The 26592-nt window shown below is 36.4% G+C and overlaps 2 protein-coding genes and 1 long non-coding RNA gene across 4 annotated transcripts; all 3 read left to right on the top strand.

Moving 5' to 3' along the window:
- The first annotated feature begins 9107 nt into the window (after positions 1 to 9107).
- On the top strand, positions 9108 to 14011 carry LOC134804329 (uncharacterized). Of its 2 annotated transcripts, XM_063777338.1 has the most exons (7): positions 9108 to 9263; positions 9358 to 9474; positions 9578 to 9739; positions 12279 to 12530; positions 12890 to 12922; positions 13028 to 13213; positions 13609 to 14011. In XM_063777338.1, the coding sequence occupies exons 1-7, from the start codon at positions 9227 to 9229 to the stop codon at positions 13764 to 13766; spliced, it is 945 nt and encodes a 314-aa protein (XP_063633408.1). In that variant the 5' UTR covers positions 9108 to 9226; the 3' UTR covers positions 13767 to 14011. The 2 variants fall into 2 exon arrangements, with proteins under 2 accessions (XP_063633408.1, XP_063633407.1); XM_063777337.1 differs by lacking the exon at positions 9108 to 9263 and having other exon boundaries at positions 9271 to 9474.
- A 151-nt stretch (positions 14012 to 14162) lies between these two features.
- LOC134804327 (uncharacterized) lies at positions 14163 to 18863 on the top strand. The gene is made up of 7 exons (XM_063777336.1): positions 14163 to 14617; positions 14709 to 14861; positions 15299 to 15484; positions 15946 to 15987; positions 16994 to 17047; positions 18048 to 18170; positions 18265 to 18863. The coding sequence occupies exons 1-7, from the start codon at positions 14383 to 14385 to the stop codon at positions 18633 to 18635; spliced, it is 1164 nt and encodes a 387-aa protein (XP_063633406.1). The 5' UTR covers positions 14163 to 14382; the 3' UTR covers positions 18636 to 18863.
- Positions 18864 to 21186: 2323 nt separating this feature from the next.
- On the top strand, positions 21187 to 21666 carry LOC134805030 (uncharacterized). The gene is made up of 2 exons (XR_010146236.1): positions 21187 to 21391; positions 21587 to 21666. It is a non-coding gene; the product is annotated as an uncharacterized LOC134805030 (long non-coding RNA).
- Positions 21667 to 26592: the final 4926 nt, after the last annotated feature.

Raw genomic sequence — 26592 nt, forward strand, 5'->3', positions numbered from 1 at the left:
GCTCTGTAGATTGTAGGTAACTAGTTATATTATTATATCTAATTTCAGAAGAAAGCGATAACGACGATGAAATGTTGCACAACCGCAAAGTGTGGAGCCGTTGGAGTAAGTGGGGCTCGTGTTCGGTGAGCTGCGGCTCGGGCTTCATGGTGCGGCGGCGAGCGTGCGTGGCCGGCCGCTGCGCCAGCGGCGAGCGCGAGGAGCAGCGCCGCCCGTGCCGCCGCACGCCCTGCCCCTCAACCACGCACGTCTATGACCTAGAACCAACCACCAAATCTTTGTCTGTTACATAACATAATATATATTTTCTCCAATATTCTCGGAAATGTTTACCTTATTGTAGCAAAAATAGTACGGGAAGTACTTTATGGTCAAACTCAATTAAAAAAAAATCAAACTATTATGGTCCTGTTTTAGCGAATGGGAAGTTCATTACTGTATTGTTTTAGGGTTCCGTAGTCAACTAGGAACCCTTATAGTTTCGCCATGTCCGTGTGTCTGACTGTACGAGGCTTTGCTCCGTGATCGTTAGTACTAGAAAGCTGAAATTTGGTAAACAACCAATCCGATAAACTCGTAAAAAATTTTAGGGTAAGTACCTCCCCTACACGTACAATGGGGATGGAATTTTTGGTTTCGGTTCAACCTTAAAGTGTGGGGTATCGTTGGATACTGATCACGTTTACCTACAACTAGGGCTGTACCGACTGGTCGCCGACTAGTCGGGAAAACCGACTATCCGGCCACATTTGTAGTCGGCGATTAGTCGGCGACTAGTCGGCAAAAATGGCCGATTAGTCGGCACTTTATTAGTGAAAGAAAAACAGAAAAAAAAGAAATCAACAGTCAATATTTACCATATGCTTTATGTCTATTTTACTAAAATACCTATTCAGGCTGCAAACGAAAACTTTTGTCCATATAATTGACCGTTTAATCGTTATCGTATGTTGGTGGGCTGGTGTTTTCCTCTACAGGTCGAACTTAACTGATTCTGGTGTAATTTCATGGGCAAGTTCGATAGTAAAATAATTTTATTTAGTTTAATTAGTTTTTGTTTTTTTTTTTAATGGTGGAGCCATGGGGAACTATTAATGTTATTGCAAAATTTAGAGACTTAGACAGGGCACGTTGCTCGTAAAGACGCTGACCACAGGGGATAGGTTCTTAATTGGCGACTAGGTACAGGAAATATAGCTTTGGAAATCCTCCTACAAGCTGTACTGACGGTCTGCTCAGGTTCGCAAAATAAAAGAAAGACAGAAATTGACGAGGATTCTTGTGATAGGTCTTTGAACCTGTAGAGAACACCTTTTAGTCAAGCTAATATGATGAATAGCGCAATCAAAGGAGCAAAACTATAGTTTTTCACCATAACTTATACGAAACTAATGATCTGACCGACTAGCCGACTAGTCGGCCGACTAATCGGCCATTCGAGCGCCGATTAGTCGGCTAGTCGGCCAAATCAATAGTCGGTACATCACTACCTACAAGTGTTCCGAAAGCCAAACTAGAAAACATTTTAGTCAGCTAGCTAGCCCCATATACAGTGGTAGAAGGGCGTAAGGTACCTAACGATACGTTCGTTTCTACTATAGGTATAGTTAGTATGCCTAGGGTAGAGTACGAGTGAATGCCTGCGGGCGGAGCCAACAGGTCCGCCCAGGAACGCCTATTGGGGGTGCAACCCCTTGATGATGATTTCCATTTTAATCATTGGATAGATTTATCAACGCTAGCTACCCACTTGTAGTGACTTATAGGGTATAAGTATAAATATGTATATTCTGTGGATATATTTATAAGTTATCAATTAGGGCCTATTTGCAGGATTTCTGAATAGGGTGACCCTCTAAGAGTGGTTCTTAACCTTTTCAGTCCGGTCACCCCTATGACTAACTAGGGAACCTGATTTTACCCCTCCTCCCAATGGTAATATAAAATAAAACGTGTACGTTTGCGATATTGTTATATTAGGTTAGCTTATGACCCCCGTAAAATACCAGTTTTACCCCCACGGGGATAATATTTTTTTTTTTTTTTTTATTTATTTAGGTAAACAAACAGCCACTACAAATGGTACTTATTAAACTAATTACTTATAATTACTACAATATGTGTGGCCCACACCGCTTACCACTTATTGCTATGAGTAATGTTCATTCAGAGCCAAACTAATCACCGTCAGTCTTAAGGACTCCCGGTGCCAACAACAACATAGAATGGTTAGTTATATAAATATACATTTATTATGTAGGTAGGTACTTGAAATACAGTGCGAGAAAGTAGAAGAAGTACTTAGGTTGTAGGGCGTGTTAAAGCATCAATAATATGTTTTTTATAAACACTTAAACTACAACCAAAAATGTCTATGTGGTTAAATTTTTTATTGTATGTACTGACAAGTCTGCGCAGAGGAGCGCGCTCGCCAGCGTGCGTGCGGCAGCGGCCGGTTACAAACAGCTGGTGAGGGCGCGCCTCTCGCTGTCTACTGCGGGTGGGTACTCTATAGCTAAGTTTGTTGTTAAGAGCAATACAGTCAAACTGATTGTTACAGATGCCGTATAGTACTAATGCTTCAAGTAATGAGCGCCTAGAACTAAGATCTAACATGCAATATTTCTTAACCCTCTGTATCATACTGTTGCCTACGGGCAACATACTCTTGACACCTTTCTCAATTTTAAAGGAATTTTTTAAACGCTAGTTTATGCACTGTATCTTGTAGTCTACACACCGATGCATGGACTAGACGCTTCCTCAATTTTCAACTAGATGGCGTTACTCGGTCAAACACAACAATGTTTAGTGTTTTGGAGAAATTTGAAAAACATGTGTTTGTGAATTTGTTAAAATCTTTTAAAAATAGTAGTTGGTGATTTTTGTGCCTGTTATCGTGAAAAAAGTTGAGGTAAGTGTATAAATCATAACATATATTGTTATCTTCAAGTAATTCCTTGTTTTTATGAAAGTAGTAGGTACTTAGTGTTTGTAGCCCATAAGCTACATTATCGTAAAAGGGTCAAAGTTTAGTACGGTAGGTATATGTTTTTAACGTAATTAATATCTTGTCCTAGGATGTCTTGTAAACGTCGTTTGCAAGATACCGACATTGCTGCGGCACTCTGTGATGATGATGCGAGTGAAGATGGGTTAGAATTTGATGACGATAGTATTGCCGACCCTGATTTTGATCCTGAGATGGAGGGGTTGACTGAGGAGATGGTTGATGAGTTTGGCGATGCTTCTTCTGACGGGGAGTTTGATAATCATGTGGACACATTGATTAGAACCTTACAAAATGACGAAATTACCATTTCGACTCAGGTAGAACCAATACAATCGACTTCAAGCGATTGTAATCTTCCAGCTTCAAGGTCCCAAGGAAAGAAGACAAAAAAGCTGAACTTACGGTGGAAAAAGAAGAACCTGGAGTTAAACGCACTCCAGATAGCATTCAAAGGTCGAGACACTTAGTCCTGATACTTTAGAACTCGATACACCCGTGCAGTTCTTTCTGAAGTTGTTCCAACCAGAGTTAATTCAAATGATTGTTGAACAGACCAACCTCTATGTGGTACAGAAGGATCCAAGTAATACCTTTCGTGTAAATAACCTAGATATACGACAGTTCATCGGCATAGTATTCCTGATGTCCCTGATTAAACTACCCAGGGTTACCAGTTACTGGGCACCTATACTCGGCACAGAACTAATTCAACGTACAATGGCCTTGAACAAGTTCGAAAAAATAAGACAGTTGCTGCATTTCAATGACAATAGCAAAGCAGTTCCCAGAAGCGATCCAAGTCACGATAGAATCTTTAAATTTCGTCCGGTTGTTGATACCTTCATACAAACAAATCACCTTGGAGAAGCAGCTTTGTGTAGATGAGCAAAGGACAGGATTTTGAATATTTTTGATATGCTTGTTACTCAATGTTGCCTATGAGCAACGCTTCCTTTTTTTTATTTTTGTCGCGAAATAAAAAAAAATTAAAAAAATGAGAATTTAAGTTTTTTATTTCAACTAGTTCTATCCAAATTTGCTTGAAAAATTAAAATTGATGTTCTTGAGTGACAGAGGGTTAAGTAACTCTGGATAAGATAATCTACTGCGATGACAACGATAATACATAGTATTTAGAAACTTTTTTTGAACGGTCTCGAGGGCCTCGTTATATTTATTGTAATAAGGGTTCCAAACAGATACATTGCGTTCTAGTTCTAGTTGAGAGCGAATTAGTGACTTGAATAGGTGTAGATATGTGTTCGGATGACGAAATTCGGTACTAGAGCGCATTACAGAACCATACATCTTGAACGCTTTACTGATTACATTATTTACATGTTGATCAAGATGTAACTTTGAATCAAATGTAATTCCAAGATCTCTTATTGAATGGACTATGGTTAGTTTGGTGTTACATAAGTAATATGAGTCATCTAGAGTTAGTCTTTTTTTTGTAAATTTGATAAGTTTACATTTGTCCATATTGAGTCTAAGTTTATTGGCATGACAATAGTCCGAGAAGCGATTTAAGTCCTGCTGAAATTTCTCACAGTCGTTGTAATTACTAACGGTATGATATATTTTGAGGTCATCTGCATAGAGTAGGATATTACAATAGTTAAAGCAGGAACTTATGTCATTTATAAATATTGAGAATAGCAGTGGACCCAATATGGATCCCTGTGGGACTCCGGAACTGATTGTAGTAGCATGTGACTCATATCCCTTTATGGTAATTTTTTGAGAGCGGTTTGTAATATAAGATTTGAACCAACGCCATAAGTTTCCACGTATCCCATTAAAAGCTATCTTTTCCAGAAGCAATTGGTGGTCCACCCTGTCAAAGGCTTTTCTGAAGTCAGTGTAAACACTGTCTACCTGTAAGTTATTATCTAGGCTTTCGAATAAGTACGTTGTATAGACAAGAAGATTCGTAGTTGTTGAACGACGTTGAACGAAACCATGCTGATTTGAAATTAGTTGATTATGTATATTGGGGTAAATTTTTTTATGGACTAATTTTTCGAAAACCTTTGACAGAGTGGATAAAATAGATATCGGTCTGTAATTCTCAATTAATTGTTTGGATCCTCCCTTATGTACTGGTACAATGTTTGCTGTTTTCCATATAGTTGGAAAAACTCCTTCATTTAGGCATTTGTTATATAAAATAGTAAGAGGTACACTTATTGATTTTGCAACTTTTTTTAAGGAATATAGGAGGGATATTGTCGGGGCCTTTACCTTTAGATACGTCAAGTTGGTTTAGTTCATGGGTAATATTACTTGTAGATATATGTATATTGTGTATGTTTATATGTGAAGTCGGATTATTTTCGGTGATGTCGAAATCGTCGGTTACTGTCGAAGGTTCGAAGACGGAGAGAATTACCCCCAGGTTAGGAACCACTGCTCTAAGATCTTTTAATTTTATTGCTATATCAATATATTCCAAACGAACAGGCGCTTGTTTCACGTATAGGTAGGTACCTAAGTATATATGGGATCATTGCGCTAGTTTTCGTCCAGCTCTAGTTTTCGTCCACTTGACAAAAGTTGAATATAAACCTTAGTTGCACAAATTTGGACTTATTGCAATCCTTAATATCTATACAATTTATCTATGTACATAAAAAATATATTTCGGAAGTAGCAAATTAAAAATGAAATGTATTATTTGGTAATCCGTTAAGTGCTGGAGTATTTCAGCTCCCTGGACTCCGGGAGACGGTAATGTGCATGTTATGTTATACTGCAACATTTAAATTTAATAAATTTACACTGTATTTCCATCTTCCTGCATGTTTTCCTCATAATTTTGTCTCTGTTCTCAAAATAATGTCAATGTTATTGTTAATGATGTCCTATTTCGTCGCTTTTCTGTCGCAAAGTGCGAATGTATTCCAATTAATTAATTCATTCATTTATACATAATTCTCTTCTATTTAAAAAAAAAATATATATATATTTGTTAAATTTTATTTATTAATAGTTTAAGTCTAAATGTCCTATGTACCTATATTGTATGTCCTAAGATACTGGAGCAAGCTGTGGTTACCTATAATTGGACAAACGTCTACCTTTAATGTTATGTAAGCTACTGATTCTTTTTTCTTGATGTATTGTCTGTTGGTAATCCTAAATAAATAAAAAAAAAAAAAAAAAAAAAAAAAAAAAGTGGACGGAAACTGACACTGGACGGTAAACTAACGCAATTGGGTCATCCTTTGATATGGTGTAAATCGGCGGGTCCACGGTAAAAAATTTAAAAATCTTTATTTTGGGTATTTGTTTGACCATAATGTTTAGGATGCAAGGATGTTGAAAAACGTTTTGGTCCCTTTCTGTGAAACTTATCTGCGAAGATATGGACCTCGCAATTTTAAAGTGTCATGGTGATGACTTTGTATGGCGTTAATACATGGTAATGACAAATTATATATTTATAAATAATTATATATTTTTCTAATTTTAAGTGATATATTATAGTATATGAATAAAATACAACAAAGAAAAAATAACTCTCCTTCGGCAAATTTTGTTAAAAGAGAACATAAACAATAAAAAAAGCGTTTCATGTTCTTACCGTGGAAGAATAGTCATTACCGTGGTTGAAAAATACCGTGGTTCCGTGGTACCTAATGACTACCACGGTAATGAAAAAACTATCATTTTGTCTCATTACCTACCCAAAACATAGTTAATGTTCCAAAACATTCATCCAATTACATCATAACAATTAACGAATAAGCTGCCTGCGAAGCCGATGGTCCTGGGTTCGAATCCCAGTAAGGGCATTTATTTGTGTGATGAACACTAATATTAATTGTTCCTGAGTCATGGGTGTTTTCTATGTATATACGTATGCTCTAAACTTATTCCTAGGATTGATTTTTCTGTGCTGCCTTACATTACATTTGATGGTGTCCACATTCCATTCGCTAAACAGGTAAAAAATCTCGGGATCATAATAGACTGCACTTTATCTTGGATCCCTCAGATTAGCGAGGTAAGCAGGAGGATGTTTGCATCAATGGGTGCACTTCGCCGACTACGTAATTTTTTGCCTTTCGCCACCAAAATCGCGCTATCACAATCGCTTCTTATGCCTATATTAGATTATGCCGACGCCTGTTATCTGGATCTTACTGAAGACCAGCTTAGTAAACTTGAACGCCTTCAAAATCTTTGTATCAGATTTATATTTGGCCTGCGTAAATTTGACCATATTTCCAACTTTCGTGCCCAGCTCAAGTGGCTCCCTATACGTCTTCGACGTAATTCTCATATCTTAGCTCTTCTCTATAGCATTCTTTTCAACCCCGCTACTCCTTCATACCTTAAAGAACGTTTTAGTTATCTCTCCTCCGTCAGGCCTTCACGGAAATATCAACTTGTTCCCCCTCCTTCTTCTACGAAATTTTATAATGACTCCTTTACGTTTCGAGCTGTTCGTCTGTGGAACAGTCTGCCGTTAGACATTAGGTGTGCTAAAACTCTTCAAAGCTTTAAAAACCTTCTAAAGAATCATTACTTATCTCTTCCTTAATGTGCCGCTGTGTATATATTATGTATTTATATATATATATATATATATATATATATATTGTTTGTATTTTTCTATGTATTTATATATGTATGTGATATATATTAAACTATTTGGTTGTACCTATTGGTACATATTTATTTTTATATAATTGTATATGATCGAATGTGTAATCTTCTTATTCCTGTAATTTATTTCGTGCACTACCTGTTTTAAAAGTTTTCTATTCTTTATATCCTGCTACCCCAAGGTTGTCTGGAAGAGATCGCTTACAGCGATAAGACCGCCTGTTGCTACCTTTATTTACACTGTAAATCTGTTTTTGTATTTTTTTCTTTGTGGTGCAATAAAGTGTATTTACTTACTTACGTATGTATTTATCTATATAAGTATGTATATCGTCGCCTAGCACCCATAGTACAAGCTTTGCTTAGTTTGGGGCTAGATTGATCTGTGTAAGATGTCCCCTAATAAAAAAAAAATAATAATAAGATTCGTATTAAAATGATTTCCACTTACCGAGAAATAAGACACACGGAACTGACAATTTTTTTTGGACGAAACCACGGTAATCGGATTATTATTTAAAAATAAAATATATACGGGCACAAACGTTGAAGTGTGTTCCCACTGTCGATTAATAGGCGACGAAAGGCGCGCGGTGGCAGTGTCAGGGTCTCAGCACAGCCTTCTATTGGACAGCTATATGATGTGCAAGTAGCATCCACGGAAATGACGGTACCGCGTGGCCGGAAAAGTTCGATGCTGCCATGTAGTTCTGTACGACACAATTTAATTTGTGCAATCAATAATGAATGTACTAACTAATATAGTTTTAGAGTCTGTTCGAAAAGAGAAGAGTCGTGGAATGTATGAGGCCCAATACATTCCACGACTCTTCTCTTTCCGAACAGACTCTAGGCACTTAGTAAATACTAGCCATAAAGTTACATTTAAATTGACTTTTAGCTCATGTTTTGATGAAATCTGGTCAGGCGACACGCGTTGGTAGTAACATTTTGACCCTTTGGGGCCTTTAAAAACATAGATCTTCTTAAGATATCGTGAAATGGAAAACGGCCTGTACTAATATTTTTTTATTTACTACTTATAAGTATAAGACACGGTAAAGATCCAACTTCGTTTAGTACCGAAAAACGCGGGCGACATGTATTTACACCAAATCAAAGAATGACCCAATTACGATAATAGGTATATCTCTTTATTTTTCATCGTGATATCTTTTCGTACTTTTAAATAAATGAGTAACAACGCCAATGCTCAGCAGTGGACGATAAAAGTGTACCTAAGTTGTAATGTCATCATAGGTATAAATCTCTAATTTGGGCACGACTAAGGCCCGTGGACTAAGTCCGTCGTGTACATTTAATTATACTACAACTACATATTAAAACTATTAGATCATTTTAGGAATTGGAGCCACCTTCCACCATCATCATTTGCCGTAGGTAGCTACGTACATTGCACTTTTTTTGTCGTGAACCTACAGACGGTCAGACGCCTCTACGAAGCCGCTTTGCAAGGACGTGGACCAGCAAGTGGACGCTTGTGTATTTTGTAATGCGTTACAAAAATATTTGTGTGTGTGTGTTATAATGATAAACAGTAGAAACGACGGCTGTTTTATCAAACTACTTTAAAATATGGTTTACGCACATACAATAAAATTTCATAGATTCGGTAGGTAAAGTGCGCGCCACATTTATAGTAAACTCGGAAAGAAATGTTTCAGTTATGATTTTTGCCTTTATTATTATTTGCTTTTATTTAATAGTGTTATCTCAAGAAATATTACAATATGATGTGACTACCGCTAATCAGGTCGTTTTCATAAACTCGGACGACGACGAGTTGAATCAAGCTTTACTTCTAATAGACATGCTGAAAACAGGTAGGTACCTACGTATATAAGCTACGAGTATTTATACATGCAACGTATAAGTATGCCTGGTTTCCTGGTTATTACGGAAGTAGCTAATTAATTTCTATCGTAGATTACCTCAAGCTATTACGAGAAAATTCTGAAGTAGCCGAGAATGTTACCGCGATGGTCGAACAATCCACTGGCGCAGCAACGCCAGCAACTACTTTCCTGGAAAAAGAAATGTCTGGATCGACGCTAAATCCAACCATTGTCACTGTATCTACAACTACAAGTTAGTACTTATAATTAATACCGCTAAAAGTAAGAAACTTTGCCCTTTAACATAACTTTGCCCACCGCGTCACAGTTCAGTAAAAACGAAAAAGCAATTACAGCTTCTTATACACTTTCTTCAGAAGAGAGAGAGTTTTATACTTTTACGGTATATAAATAGGTAATGTAAGTACTTAAACACTTCAAAGTTTGAAGTTGAAACTACAATTATAATACATCGGGATTAAATTAAATATCCTATAGGTTATTTAGGATTACATTCAGAACTTAATCAAATTGAAATGAAATTGAAGTATTATTAATTGCCCAACGTGCCCCGTAACCGTGGGCTACTGCGCTTAAGCTGCCGTGCATGTGGGTCAGTTTCTGACGACTGTTTACAACAACAACAACAACTGTAGGTATTGAATACCATGCATGGTTTCAATAATCTCCTAACACCCTGCGTGTTTCTAAAGGTTCCGATTTATAATACAAAACAATTTGCATCTGGGTCTCTATTATATTATAATTATAATACCTACATATAGGTATTTAGGTATAAAAGGTAGGTAGGTAGGTTTCAAATAAAATAAAAAATGCCACATATCTAAATTATAATCGAACGAGCGAGCGAAGCGAAGTGAAGTTCTTACATTCGACTTTGAACACACGGCTGGCAAGGGGCACGTCCTGGCATTTCGATGTTTTTAAGCTGAACTATCAGAGGATAGTTTGATACTCAATAACTTAAGTAAATTTGTTCTAATTTAAATGAAATTGGGTAAACGTATAGTTGAGGGCATTATATTTTAGTCATTAAATTTTGAGCAGTCTCGAACAAAAGGTTATTGAGCTAGAAGAGCTTAAAATGCTAAAAAACCATTTGTGAGGGGTTTTGCTATTCTGGTCATTTTATAATAGGGAATATTAGGCAAAGCACTGCGTAGGTGGCACCTTTGTGGCATATACAGTAAACAAACCACATTGACACATCACACGTCACGTCAATCACACATGGCCTACCACGAAACAAGAAAATCGAAATTTCGTTATCTAATCTCTCTATCACTCTTGCATATTCGAGCGATAAAGAGGCAGATAACTAAATTTCGATTTTCGCGTTTACCGGTAGGCCTTTGTTAACAAACCGCCTTGATGCATCAATGTGATATTTTAATGTCTGTGAAAACTTGTCAAAAAACAGTTTAAGGCACAGTATGTATAAGTTAGTCTATGAATTTACTGAGTCGGTAGTGATGCACTCTGGCGGCAGAACATTGCAGTAATATCCCCTATTGCAAGAAAGCAAGAAAGTATGGTCGAGTTTGGTATCAAATGAAAGTGCTCGGTTTGTTACACGTTTATAATATTGTTTTTTTTTATTTAAGATTTTTTTCAAAAATGATGTCAATTTTGGAATCCAAGATGGCGTTCATGCACTATGTCATAAAAGTCGTCATGGATGTCGTTTTCGTCGGCTTTAGGGGGCGCAGATTTCGAAAATGATGACCATTTTGGATTCCAAAATGGCGGCCATGCACTATGTCATAAAAGTCGTCATGGATGTCGTTTTATAGGTTTTAGGGGGCGCAGATTTCGAAAATGATGACCATTTTGGATTCCAAAATGGCGGCCATGCACTATGTCATAAAAGTCGTCATGGATGTCGTTTTATAGGTTTTGGGGGGCGCAGAGTTCGAAAATGATGACCATTTTGGATTCCAAAATGGCGACCTTGCACTATGTCATAAAAGTCGTCATGGATGTCGTTTTATAGGTTTTGGGGGGCGCAGATTTCGAAAATGATAACCATTTTGGATTCCAAAATGGCGGCCTTGCACTATGTCATAAAAGTCGTCATGGGTGTCGTTTTATAGGTTTTGGGGGGCGCAGATTTCGAAAATGATAACCATTTTGGATTCCAAAATGGCGGCCATGCACTATGTCATAAAAGTCGTCATGGCTGTCGTTTTGTAGGTTTTAGGGGGCCCCAATTTCGAAAATGATGACGATTTTGGAATCCAAAATGGCGGCCATGCAGTATGTCATAAATGTCGTCATGGATGTCGTTTTATTGGTCATGGTCATCATTTTCGAAATATGCACACCTGTTTCAAATAAGGTATAGGTAGATGCATCCTAGTAAGTCAACAACATATATATATCTCCTATCGAAATGTACTTTTGATAGCAGTAGTACGAAATGTAATCTGAAAGGAATCAAATAATATATTCCTGTAATGAGGAATCGACATTGATTCCAATTACTAGTAATTGTTATACTCGAAAAATTGATTCCTGATTCCTCAAATGGAATTGTACTTAGTAATTCGGTATTGTTAGATTACAAAGTAATCTGAGAATCGGTAATCAGATTACAAAGTCATTTCAAGTATTCGTGGAATCAGGAATCAATTACGAAATGCCCATGCCCAGGACTAAGTAGCACTGCATACAATTGATCTATTTGGCGAACCGCGAGTTCACAATTCGGGGCGAACTACTAGTTATTTCAATTGTTCCATAGTTGTCCGCAATACACATTGTTTCCGCAGCCAAAGTACCTCACGACGAGAAACGAGATTCCACCACACCCAATAAAGGCGACGCGGCATGGCAGTCGTGGCACCCTCCGATGGTTCACGCCGCGCCCATGTTTCCGTTGCGGTGGGCAGACCTCGGCACCACGAGGAGTTATAGCTACACGATGCCATTGTACGATGCACCTAATCCACCACGACAGCCACGTCCAGTACGTCTACCACTAAGGCCTTGGAGACGTTTCTTTCCCGATTCTTTTTTCTACGGTCAGTTTATAGCAACTATCAAAATGAGTTAATTTTAAATTATTTATATAATACCTAAAGTAAAAAGATTAATTGCTACCTGGAATAGTTAATGCATGGGTAATGTATATATTAATGTAATATAAGATCATACCTAGCTAAGATATTTAAGAGACATCCCAAAGTATTAAAAAAAATAGGTACTTAAAACGATCAATAACCACAGAACATATTAATAATTATTAGTAATAATTTATTAGTATTACCATTACAACTACTACACAATTCTTATGTCAACTCCCTGGTACCTCAGCTAGTGTGTTACCATATATATTCCGTGTCGATAAGTATTTTACTTTTCTTTACCAAATATTTTACAGATGTTCATCCTCGTCGATTTCCTAAATCTCCTCGTAAGTATAAAAAAACCTTGTATAAAATAACCTTTGTACATACTTATAACAAAAACTGTTAAATACCTGCATATCCCATGTTTTAATATTAAATTAGCTTGATAGTTTTTAGACGTCCGGACCGTCCGTCAACACTAGCAACAACTAGAGCTAATATTGTTCAAAAGATGGTAACAACAGAGAGACCTACAACAAGTACTAAGAATATTAAACACACATCTAGTAAAACCACTTCGAAATATCTACGCACCTCTAATGGCCGTACATTGCGGCAACGAACTTCTAAGAAGGGTAAGACTAAATGGGTCAAACAGATCACTGTGTTATGTCTTTCCTGTAGACATACACAAGAGTTAAGGGCTATAAAGGTTAATTTTCTTATTTAACCCTTATCCACGTGAAAAGGTCCTCCTTTTATTTAAAGAACTATGATAAAATCATTACTTACATGCCCACAAGCTGTTAACTATTGCCCACAGGAGAGAAAACTAGTGTGTTATCGCGAACAGTACATTTTTCTCTCCTGTGGGCAAACCCAAATAATGCACGTTTAAAAGCAACGTAAATGCATATTTTTTAAACCGCGACGGTGGCAAATAATCGTTAATTACACTGGATTGTCGCTTACTAATTATAGCTAATTGTTTGTAAATCCTTGAATTGAATATATACCATTTTATTTTCAGCTACATTTCATAATAAGACTTCAACGTACATAGAAAATACCGATCCAGTAGAAGCAGAGGTAGCTTCAGAACTTTTAAAAGAATTCAAACTGATAAATATTACCCCAAAAAACAAAATAAGAAAAACAGTGACTGTAGGCGGCACAAGCACAGAATAATTTTACCTACAGGTTGCAGGGGAAGGGTTATTAAATGTACAACTCGGCACATTCTGTCCTCAAAGTCATACCAGCCTACCTACGTACATACCAAAGTTATTGATTAAAAATAAACTCTGTCTTTTATTTAGTTAGATGCTTAATAGTAGGTAAATTACGATACAAGTGCGAAAAGTTGGAAATTCGCAACAAGCCACTTGTTGCGAATTTCCTACTTCTGCAGAACCTTTTTAATTAAATCCGCTAATAGTAATAACGCATACCTACCTAAATTTATACATATTTTTTCTTATGACGAATTTCGTATGAATTAATGATATAGGTAATATTCTCTTTCAAAGTCATATTTGCTTGCTTTTTGTGACGCATAAATTGGGAGAATGCAGGTACAACAAAGTTTGCTCATACCTTTGTTCGCGACGTCATACATTCCATATTTTCTTGCAATACCAATGCGTGATTGCGATTGTCAAGCGTGGTAAAGGAGACTGAGCTTTGGGTAAGCGAAAACTATATAATACCTTTTTATATGGCTCTGTAAAGTCGGTCACGTTTTGCATCTCACCTCTTTCTTATCAATTTTATTTGTTAACGGTTTCCGTTACAGATTACGAGCATGGCTGCACATAAAATTCGTGCAGCAAGTGGGGGGTCAATTTCACTTCTATCAGTGATAACAATACAGTGTAATGTTTTAGTTATGATGTACATATTTTTATCTGGACTTATACTGTGTTTAGTAGCGATTCCTCAACCTGGATTATTCGACGTCGCCGTCAATGAAGTTCCCGTGGAGACGGACGACGACAGATTAAATCAGGCTTTGCTTTTAGTAGATATCCTGAAGTCAGGTACGTAGCAGAAATGCTTAATCCTGAATTCAACTGCCTCTACTCTACTTGCGGATACTAATATTGTGTTATCCGATGGCAACCATTGCAGAGTATCTTAAACTGCTGCGAGAGCGCTCTGGAGGAGCTGCGACGGACGCCGTCACAGTGGAGCAATCAACCTGCGCGACTACCGCGGGTGATGGCTCCACCGGTGAATCGGTTCTCACCACAGAGAAACAAAAAACCGAAGTGCTGATTTCAAGTGAGTTTAACAATATTACTTACATTCAATAAAGCATTTTATGTTATACCTAGTATACTTGCTTCTACTCGCGACTTCGTCTGCGAAGAATGATGATTGCCATAATAAGAACTAAATAAGTAGGTATGTATATATGTAAATACCTAAGTACCTATGTCCTTTCCAGGGACTCAAATCTATCTCCATACTAAATTTCATCTAAAGTGGCTGAGTGATATAAGCGTGAAGAAGTAGGTAACAGGCAGAGTTAGTCGAACGAGCGAGCGAAGCGAAGTGAAGTTCTTAAATTCAACTTGGAACACACGGCTGGCTAGGGGCACGTCCCGGCATTTGGATGTTTTTAAGCTGAACTATCGGAGCATAGTTTGATGGACGGTAACTTAAGTAAAGTTCTAATTTAAATTAAATTGGGTAATAAAAGCGATACTTTTTCACAGGTCCTGACACATTAGCCGAAATACCAAGGGGACATCAGAACTACCCTGCCCTGGTGTACTCCGCTGCGCCCCCTGACCCGTGGGGATGGCCGGTACCTGGAACACCGGTCCCTTCCAGGCGTTTCTACGACATAATACCCGAGCCAGTACCACCCATTTATCCGAATATGATCTCATTTCCACGCCGTAAGCATTAGGAATTCTAACTGCTCAGCTAAATAAGTAATCTTCTCCGACATGAGATTATATATTTTATTCTTGCTGGTGTCAAAAAATCACACCATTGCCTTGTGTTTTTTACTTTGTATAGCAACACTGTGCAACAATACTTACTTCATATCATGCGAGTGCCAGCCAACATGACATTGATAGACAACTTAGAATTATAAAAGAATCATTAATATCTAAGGTAAACGTACTAGTGCTCGACATGCTAATGCCTAATAGATGACACCTTGCTGTCACCTCTATTGACAATGACTTAAGTTTCAAGATGACATGTACTGATGGGACCGCGTCGAGCACCAGTACGTTTACCTTAATACCGTACTTATATTTTTACATAAAGTTAAAAATCAGAGACACACAGATGAGCGTATAAAAATCCTTATAGGTTCTTAATGAATTAATCACCATTTTTTTTACAGGTAATTTTCGACGTAACTTCCCGGAATACTCATACTATTATGGTTTGTTTGTGATTATTTAATTATTAAATGTAGGTATTATTGCTCGTCGTCGCTTTAATTTTTATTATGATTTATATCCTAATTAAGCGATAGGACACAAATGGTTTTTTAATATAATTAATACCTAAACTATGAACAATTTCAGACATTTTACACCTCTCCTCCACCGTTATTTACACCGTGTTTTATTTTTTACTCCGTTAATTCCAAGGGTACATTCCTGATAAAGGGTAAATTGTGTTAATTTGTCAAAGACAACCGCGCCTACCTTAGTTATTTTTAGACACAAAATAGAATTACGAATTCTAAGAAAAAAAAACAACAAAATTTATGTAATCATTGGCGCCGACTTCAAACGTATCACTTGGTAGCGCATATAAAGTGCGATGATATTTTATTTTATACTTTTTGAAGTAGTTTTACCTACTTTTTTTTTTCAAAGATGTTTTTTCAGATTAGAATTTATATAACTTCAAAAGTAGTGTAAGTTTTTTCCTCTAAAATTAAATCTGATTAACTATGCACTGAATTATAGTAACAAATACCAAATAATACAGCAATATCAAATATCACAGGAACCCTAGCATTTCGGAAAAAAACGTTAATTACCACAACCTTTGATTGTAGATAAAAATCTAATCTTTAAAAAAGAGTAGGTACGTGTAAGTAGTGGTTATTTTTTTCACAGTAGTAAAATATGGGATAAAATATTTTCAGTAGTTATACCAGCACATTATTTTTGATATGTTTCAAAATAAAACCCATTTACAACAAAATTAAATAGGTATTCTGCGAAACTGTCGGCTTACCTACTGAGGGGTCGGGGGCCTACCGCAAAAACCGAAATTCGCAAATTGCGGGGATCTTTCTCTTTTACTCTCATTAAAACGTAATTAGAGTGATGGAGAAAAATGTGCGCAATTGAAATACTTCGATTTTTGCGGTTATAGCCCTGAAATATTATTATCATGTCCAATTGTTTCACAGCTGTAATACTTTTTTATAGGACCCTATAGAAGAAGGGTTAATTATGATGAAAACCCCGAAGAAACGGCTAGAGGTTGGTCCTAAAATTTACTAATTAATTTACTCTCATTGTAATGGATTGCTACAAAGCCAAAAAAGGTCAATTATTTTAGCGTTCTATAACACATATTATTATCGATTGTACAGTCACCAGCAATAATTTAATATGTTACTCTTCAAAGGCCGCAAAAATATGTGACACACTCTTATAGCTCTATAAATAAGATCGTGTCAGATATTTTTGCTGCCTTCGTTGTGTAACATATTATTGCAGGTGACTGTACGTAAGTATCGGCGCCAGTGTTGAGGTCACGAACACAATAACGGGTAGGTAAGTAGTACAATTTTATTACTTTCAGCAAGATTTTGAAATTAGGTAAGCAGTAGGTATTCTTACCGATAGCATTAAGTTTATCCATCAATTGCATATTGTCCAACAAATTTCTTACAAGGTAAAAGGTTCTAGGCTTAGTAAATGTAGGTGTTAAGGTTTCGAATATATATGAAGTTACTCGTACTAGAGCGCTACGATTTTTCAAAAACTCTGCTATCTGTACAGTTAACCAACTTGATTCCTGGGCCACTTAATTAGTACCTTGTCACAGTGATAATCTTGCGGCTTTCATTATATAAAATACATACATACATACATACATACATATAATCACGCCTATTTCCCGGAGGGGTAGGCAGAGACCACGGATTTCCACTTGCTACGATCCTGACATACCTCTTTCGCTTCCTTCACTTTCATAACATTCCTCATACACGCTCGTCGGTTTAGGGTGCTCTTGACCTGGCCTTTCTTCAGGATTTCCCCGATCTGATCAGAGAAAGTCCGCCGAGGTCTACCCCTTCCAACTCCCACTACCACTTCTCCCTTATACACTCTCTTTGTTAGCCTTCTTTCACTCATTCTTTCATATAAAATATAGTTATTTAATATAGTTACCGGTAGTTGTACCGGTGCCGAGCATTCTGGTGTGTTCCGCTTTAAGCCTAAGCTGTGCCGAGTTTTGTGTCTTTGTCAACAGAAATTAAAACGAGTACAACTATTACGAAAACCGCAGCTTCAACGAGAAAAGCTACAAGGAAAACGAGCCAGCTATTCGGTGGCCGCAGACGTTTCAATACGCAAATGCGAAGAAGTAACAACCGTAAGTCAATATTTCACAATATACTTATATTTTTATATTCATTTTTTAACTACTGTTACTACTGTTACTTTTCAACAATGTACTATTATTGCAGAAAATCCACGCAGATCTGGAGATATTGGAGAGGTGGATAAAAACACAGATATTGAAAACGATAAACAGAAAACAACAAAAGCTGACACAAACAGCTCGATGATAACCGACAAAAGTACACCCGCGAACGGGACAACTGTATCCAAGACAGATACAAGTATCACCCCAACGAACAAATCGAAATCACATCATACAATTAAACCGATAGTATTACCCACCACTCCGGCAACTATAGATAAATGGCCAGCGTTCCTTTTCAAATCAACGTTAAGGGTATTTTTAGAAAACAGCACACCCCTGCCAATACCCCTTCCGGAAAACAATGCATTTTGCTTTACAAACCCCAGAAATGCTCTGTGTCGCTCTCCCTAAAATAAAGATAGCTAAATTTTTTTTCATAATAAGCCTTTCTTTATTGAGTGTCTTACACAGGATAAGTATTCAGCCGAGTCCGATATGAAATGATTGGGTAGATTTTTATATCATTTAGGTATTACCAAATGGATTTAATAAATGAATTTACTTTTTCTGATATTAGGTACAGTGGCGTTCAAAGGTGCATGGATAGATGATCGACCGTTATGCCTTAGTATTACGGTTGAAACACTTTTTTCGTTATTTTGAAGAAAGTTTATTATGAATAAAAAGTGTTGTTTTTGTTTTAATATTAAAACAGGTCGATAGGTACTAGTGCTGCACTCTGGCGGCAGAACATTGCATTAATACCCCCTATTTGATGTATATTAACAGATTAATACCGCTTCGTTTGATATTTATAAGAGTTAGCAGCGAAAAACAAATATCATCAAAATACACATTTTAAAATGCTTCTACTTCTTTCTTCTTCCTCGCGTTATCCCGGCAATTTGCCACGGCTCATGGGAGCCTAAGGGGCTACCGCAGAAACCGAAATTCGCAAATTTAGTTGTCATCTAGTTCTTCACACCTAAGTAATCAACTATAGTCATAACTGAGCATGTCGTTTCAGCTAGGTAGTATTTTAACACGAAAGCAGTTAAATTTAATGAGTATTGGTCACTTTTTACACAAAACACCTCAAATTAATTCACCAATACTTGCCAATACGTAATGGTCAGTATACTTATAGTCGAAATACGCCTAATGGCCATTATACCATTAGATCTTTAAATTTTTAATTACTAATTTCAATACTACAATCCACTGTGTTCTGCTAGAGTCAAGAGATAGGTGCGACGACGAGCAAAGCGAGGAGGAGCGTGTTAGGTTGACCGTGTAATGACCAAACAAAATATTTTAAAAGAACTTCATTTTTGAATTAATAGATAGCCGTTTTCGTTTTAAAATGTGCTTCATAAATGGTCTCCAGTATAATAATTCAGTTGCGAAATAAATACTTGGTACCTGCCTAAAAATAATCAAAAGCTGTAACGGCATTAAAATACAACTCATATTGATATATTTTAAGGCTCCGTTTTTGTTGCCAAACTATTAATTTTAGTACCCATTTCTATTTTTTTAAACTACCCAAATTCGGTTAATTAGTTGACCGGTTAAATACGTGCCTTTTTTTTAGCTGCCCATACTCAACTTCCTGGGAGAAATTGGCCTCCAAAGTACTGAAAAGTGACAAAACGCTCTAACTTCTGTAGAGAGTTTTGTTCAAGCAAATTGCTAGTTAATTACTGGTTTGAATATATGTTGAAGAACATGAAAAAATAATGGACACGTGTTTTGCTATTTCGGCTCAAATTCATATTTTACAAAAAAAAAACACACGGCAGTTTCGGGGTAGTCGTCCATTTCCGTCTTAATATTGTATAGTTTGTAAAACTGTTTATATAATTCCTGAAAGTTATTGATAATCGGTGATTGATAGAGTTCAGAATGTTGGAAACAAAAGGCACGTATTTAACCGGTCAACTAATTAATCGAATTTGGGTAGTTTAAAATAATAGAAATGGGTACTAAAATTAATAGTTTGGCAACAAAAACGGAGCCTTAAAATATATCAATATGAGTTGCATTTTAATGCCGTTACAGCTTTTGTTTATTTTTAGGCAGGTACCAAATGTTTATTTGGCAACTGAATTATTATATTGGCGACTATTTATGAAGCACATTTTAAAAAGAAAACGGCTATCTATTAATTCAAAGATGAAGTTCTTTTTAAATATTTTGTTTGGTCACTACACGGTCAACCTAACACGCTCCTCCTCGCTTCGCTCGTCGTCGCACCTATCTTTTGACTCTGGCAGAACACAGTGGTAACTATTGAAATTAGTAATTAAAAATTTAAAGACCTAATGGTATAATGGCCATTAGGTGTTTCATGTTTAGGAATTTCGACTATAAGTATAGCAAGTATAGTAGGGTATTATTGGTAAATAAATTTGTGGTGTTTTGTGGATTAGGAATTTTTTCAATTTAAAGTACTAGGTATGCATATGTTTAAATTTAAATTATTTAAAAATGGAGTATTTAAAGCTTATGTATATAGGTATCTTAGGTATTCTGTATATGTACAAAATATATAAACAACCAAATTTTATGATCGCTTTACAATATTAGTTGCCAACTTATAATTTTAGACGCCAACCTATCAATTCAAGTTCCCTATAACTTTTTTGGGTGGCTTGATTTTGCTGCCAGTTTTTTAATAATATGATGCTTAAATTTGAGGCTAATATAAGTAAATTTATTGGTGCTAAAATATTAATGCACAGCTAAATTATATTATTATATGCCCTGTGAAAGTTCCTGTTTAATATTTTAGTTGCCCGGTTAATAATAAGCCGAAACAAAATACTGAATATAGTGTGAACTTACTATAAGAGGAAAGGGGACGGCCGCATTTCCATACAAACGTAATCCCCATTTTTTTTTACATAATTTGATGTAGATATAACGAAGAAATTAGGAGCAAAAAACAAATTGCATACTATATTTTTAGGGTTCCGTAGCCAACTGGCAAAAAACGGAACCCTTATGGATTCGTCATGTCTGTCTGTGTGTCCGTCCGTATGTCCAGCCACCTTTTTCCGAAACTATAAGAACTATACTGTTGAAACTTGGTAAGTAGATGTATTCTGTGAACCGCATTAAGATTTTCACACAAAAATAGAAAAAAAAAACAATAAATTTTGGGGGTTCCCCATACTTACAACTGACACTCAAAATTTCTTTTTCATAAACCCGTATGTGGGGTATCTATGGATAGATCTTCAAAAATGATATTGAGGTTTCTAATAAAATTCTAAACTTAATAGTTTGCGCGAGAGACAATTCCAAAGTGGTAAAATGTGTGTCCCCCCCCCCCCACTATAAACTAATAAAAATATAAGATGTACATTACCATGCAAACTTCCACCGAAAATTGGTTTGAACAAGATCTAGTGAGTAGTTTTTTTTAATACGTCATAAATCGTAAACCGCAATTTTATTAAACTTGGTCAAGCAGATCTTGTCAGTAGAAAAAGGCGGCAAATTTGAAAAATGTAGGCGCGAAAGGATATCTTCCCATAGAAAATTTGAATTTCGCGCTTTTTTTTAATGACAAGATTTGCTTCACCAGCTATGTGTTACTTGCTGCTACGGAACCCTTCATGGGCGAGTCCGACTCGCACTTGGCCGCTTTTTAATGCTCCTAATAATAATCTGTGGTTGATTTAGGTACATCGAACTGTTTCAAAATATTACAGGGAAATCATTTTGCCTAAGAAAAGGATACTGCGTTTTTAGGGTTCCGTACCCAAAGGGTAAAACGGGACCCTATTACTAAGACTTCGCTGTCCGTCCGTCCGTCCGTCCGTCCGTCCTTCCGTCCGTCCGTCCGTCCGTCCGTCTGTCTGTCACCAGGCTGTATCTCACGAACCGTGATAGCTAGACAGTTGAAATTTTCACAGATGATGTATTTCTGTTGCCGCTATAACAACAAATACTAAAAACAGAATAAAATATAGATTTAAATGGGGCTCCCATACAACAAACATGATTTTTGACCAAAGTTAAGCAACGTCGGGAGTGGTCAGTACTTGGATGGGTGACCGTTTTTTTTTTGCTTTTTTTTTTCGTTTTTTTTTATTATTTTTTTTGATTTATTTACATCGATACAGCTGGAATAAAGAATAACGTTCGTAAGCGACATCAGTAGGAAAGTAGTCGATTCAGCAACTATAGGCCTTTTGGATTAGAAAGGAAACGTTCCGAATAAACGACCGTTTTTTAGGGTTCCGTACCCAAAGGGTAAAACGGGACCCTATTACTAAGACTTCGCTGTCCGTCCGTCCGTCCGTCCCTCCGTCCGTCCGTCTGTCTGTCACCAGGCTGTATCTCACGTACCGTGATAGCTAGACAGTTGAAATTTTCACAGATGATGTATTTCTGTTGCCGCTATAACAACTAATACTAAAAACATAATAAAATAAAGATTTAAGTGGGGCTCCCAAACAAGGGGCCGGTATATGAGGTTTTCGATTTAGACCTCACTTTGTAACCATAATTCGTTCAATAAATGTTTAATAATTGCATTAAATTACACGTAAATTTGTTCACGAAGAAACCGAGTACCGACTCTTCATGCCATTATATTTTAATTTGCTGTTATTCTCTACAAATCGACACTAAAAGTATCAAAAAATCAAAATATGGAGTTCCGTTTGAGACAGAAGCAAAACAATTTTGTCTTTGACAGTAATTGAATTATTGTATGATTTTGAAAGCTAGATAATTCAGCTACCAATTTATTATCGATTTATATTTTTACTCACAAAGACAACACAGAAATTCAATCTCAAATGTAAACTTTCGAACAATTTCCATACATTGGCGACATCACTCAAAATTCTTCTTCAGGTCAGATGCCCGTTGGGGCTACACCGGAGCACACGTGTACTTCTTCAAATGAAAATGACAGCTTGATTTTCTTGCTTTTGACAATTATATTGACATTAAATCATATATGCACACGAGAAAGTATACCAGTAGATAAATTGTATTTCAAAAAATAGGGTACATAAATATCAGCTCGCGTCTCATTTAAATTTGATTTGCTGTTATAATGGTTGAAAACCACAGTAAACTATCTTAAAGCAATACGATTACAGTTGAATTTAAGTATTATGTTCCTTCAAAACTCGCTTAAAATGAAAAAAGTTTAAAGACTCATCTTTACTGATTGGGATCAATTTTTATTATGCTGGTATCATTTTGCGTCAGTTTAAAAACATATTTGACTTCTGTACGTCAATGAATTTTGATGACAATTGTAATCTTGTATTATATTATAGAACTTTTATCTTAAAATATTGCCTATTAACAGGAAGAGTTATGTAATTCGTATAAGTAATACCTGAAAGTCTTGTCCCTAGATCTGTAATACCATGGATTGCGACGAATAAATGATTATGATTATGCCGTTCGTTCCGTCTATATGTATAATGCGTGTACAGTCACCTGCAATAATATGTTACTCTTCGAAGGCCGCAAAAATATGTGACACGCTCATAAGAGACTGTACGTGCTGTTCTCTGAAAATCTTCAAGAAAAAATAACGGCTAGACCAGCACTAAGTACTAGCGAGTTTTTGCGGCTTTGGAGACCTAGATGAAGCTTACATGCCAATAGCGCTCTAGTTATTGTTATGTATACCTATGTATCAAATGTTTTATAAATTACCTATAAAAAGCAATGTTTTATTTCGATTAGGTCTACATTTTGTGCATATTGCATATCTGAAGTATTTTCGTACTAAACTTGAAACTTTCGTTAAAACTTAATAAAATAATTATTCCAAATGTACAGTCGCCTGCAATTTATGTTACACAACGAAGGCCGCAAAAATATCTGACACGATCTTATTTGTAGAACCATAAGACCATGTCACATATTTTTGCGGCCTTCGAAGAGTAGGTACCGTCATTATCACCAACTTTGCCCGCTTTTTTTTTAAAACGAATTTCTCAAAAAACTTCACATCATATGACTTTTTTTGCTCAGCACGTCCATTGTGATCAATCGCATCAGTTTATTTGAAAAAAAAATATTTTTTATCGTATTTTTACCCATTTTTTTGCGTTTTAGAGGGCGGGCAAAGATATCCGGGGGTTTTGCCAACATTGCCCACGTCAATTTGGTATTCAAATATAGCTCGTATGATGATGATGTCTAAGGATCACTTAAAGGTTTTGGGCAATCCTACCATTCCCTGTTAATAACTTAGCACATAAGTGTAAAAACTTTTAAATAAATTTGCTGGGCAATGTTGCCTACCCGTTTTTCCCATTTCCAAATAAGGCTCGCCTAAGCATTTTACAAAGGCTAGGGTTGTCACTTTTGAGAAAATCTGTTACAATAGTTTAATAATATGATTTTTGTTGTGTTTTTCATTCGTTAACGGGATAAAACATCTAAATAAAGGATAATAAGACAAATAAATACAGTATATATTTATTAACTTATTTTAGTGTACAAACATAACCTTCTTTTACTTGCGAAGTTGGGTAAATTAGATGAAAGTGACAACCCTAATCCGTTTTTGGTGGTGGGCAATGTTGGTATGGATGCCAAATAACCGGATTACTTTGCCCACTGCTAAAACTTTTGTGTATTTAGGCCTTTTTAGTTTAAATCTCAATAGACATAATCTATGCTTCATGTGTTATAACTCAAACCCGGAAATATTTGTCAAAGGGTTCTCAATTTTTTTCTACTTGCATTCATTATTTATAAATTTTTTGCCCGCCGAAATATACCCTATATTAGGCAACTCGCTCAAACTCAAAATTCCCAAGTCAAGTTATGCACAAGTTTGGTAGGTATATAGTTTTGTCAGAAATATAACCTATTTTCTACTAAAAATAGCAGGGTGGCCATAACTATTATAATTTTTTCTACATTAACGAATTTGTTTAAAATTGTCGTTTTGGGCAAAGTTTCCCTGGAGGCAAAGTTGGCGCTAATGACGTAACATATTATTGCAGGTGACTGTACATAAATGTTTCGGTGATTTTTAAAATTATTTTCCAGGTTAGTTTACTAACAATCAAGTTATGCAGATACCGATTTCGTGAACGTATAAGTAGCTTAGTACCGCTATTGTTTAGCGATACCGATTATTTTTGAAGGTAAAACTGTACCGGTTGAAATATAAAGATATTAAAATTACAGCAGGGACAACCATTTTTTATAGGTGTACCTAAACCATCATTGGCCGAGCGTTAGCAAAGGTCTCCGTTTCAGCTTGGGCAAAAATGCTTTTATATGTTCTCCTTTGCAGATCACATTTCTCAACTGATTCTCGTGAAAATTTGTAAGCAGGTTCGATAGGACTATTCTGTTTCGCTTTACCCTGCTGAAACTTTATTTATTTAAATTCCTATTGAATGGATTTTGCACCTTATGAAAAACCGTATAGAGTAGTAAATAACATTTTACATCTGACTTAATGACATCTTGTTTTATTCGCTTTAATTGTACAAAACGCGTATCTCGACAAAGCAATATTAGGTAATAAAACAGTCAACAATCAAATGAATTAAATAGGTACCTACGTCACGTGTGACATGAACAGACAAGGAAAGCAAGATTAAATGCATTGTTTCTCTTTCATCTTTCAATGGAACGCTTTTACCCTCAAAGGAGGCTAGTGGTCAATACTAAACTAAAAGTCCAATCTTAAAAAAAACGTGATGGGTCACTGAACTGTCCCAGTAAAGTGAGGTAGTGTGCGTGAAGTGCGCTTGTGTGTGAAATGGGGTAAATTGACAGAATCTGAAATTTTACCCACCGCTACCGTCGCCTTGAGCAACGTCGGGCGGGGTCAGTACTTGGATGGGTGACCGTTTTTATAGATAATGGTACGGAACCCTTCGTTTGCGAGTCCGACTCGCACTTGGCCGGTTTTACTTTAATAGCAGTGCGAGATACGAGATTTTCAAGGTAGCGACGATATGTTTCTGTAAACCGAAGAAAAACGTCGGATACGTTAATCCCATTGCCTGTCTAAGTAATGAACTGACATTATTATTATTCAATTTAGTGTAATTATATTCGTGATCAGGCAAATGGTGATATGCCTCCCACAAAATATATAATTGTTTTACCATATTCATGTTTAACTCCAAATCTCCTAGAGGGCAAGTAGTAGGTTTAGTAAGGAACACAAATGTATGGAACAGCATGCACCAGCCAGGCGATGCCGCTTGGCACGATTGTCAAACAAAGTTGCTCTGACCCGGTAGACACGAGATCGTACCATGCGTACCCCCCAAAAAGGGGGGGTGAAAGGGTCAGCTCCCCAGGTCCTATCTATGCTATATTTCGTCCTAGTCTTAGCAACTAGGACAAGTTA

This window comes from Cydia splendana, chromosome Z, assembly GCF_910591565.1.
Source record: "Cydia splendana chromosome Z, ilCydSple1.2, whole genome shotgun sequence".
In the NCBI taxonomy this organism is placed as follows: Eukaryota; Metazoa; Arthropoda; class Insecta; order Lepidoptera; family Tortricidae; genus Cydia; species Cydia splendana.

Bases quoted from the DNA above. Each gene is read 5' to 3' on its own strand.
- LOC134804329 (XM_063777337.1), top strand. From the start codon at position 9,318: ATGATTTTTGCCTTTATTATTATTTGCTTTTATTTAATAGTGTTATCT. The intron at 9,475-9,577 runs GTAGGTACCTAC...TTTCTATCGTAG, and splicing joins AATAGACATGCTGAAAACAG to ATTACCTCAAGCTATTACGA. The intron at 9,740-12,278 runs GTTAGTACTTAT...TTGTTTCCGCAG, and splicing joins CACTGTATCTACAACTACAA to CCAAAGTACCTCACGACGAG.
- LOC134804327 (XM_063777336.1), top strand. From the start codon at position 14,383: ATGGCTGCACATAAAATTCGTGCAGCAAGTGGGGGGTCAATTTCACTT. The intron at 14,618-14,708 runs GTACGTAGCAGA...CAACCATTGCAG, and splicing joins AGTAGATATCCTGAAGTCAG to AGTATCTTAAACTGCTGCGA. The intron at 15,988-16,993 runs GTTTGTTTGTGA...ACTTTTTTATAG, and splicing joins GGAATACTCATACTATTATG to GACCCTATAGAAGAAGGGTT.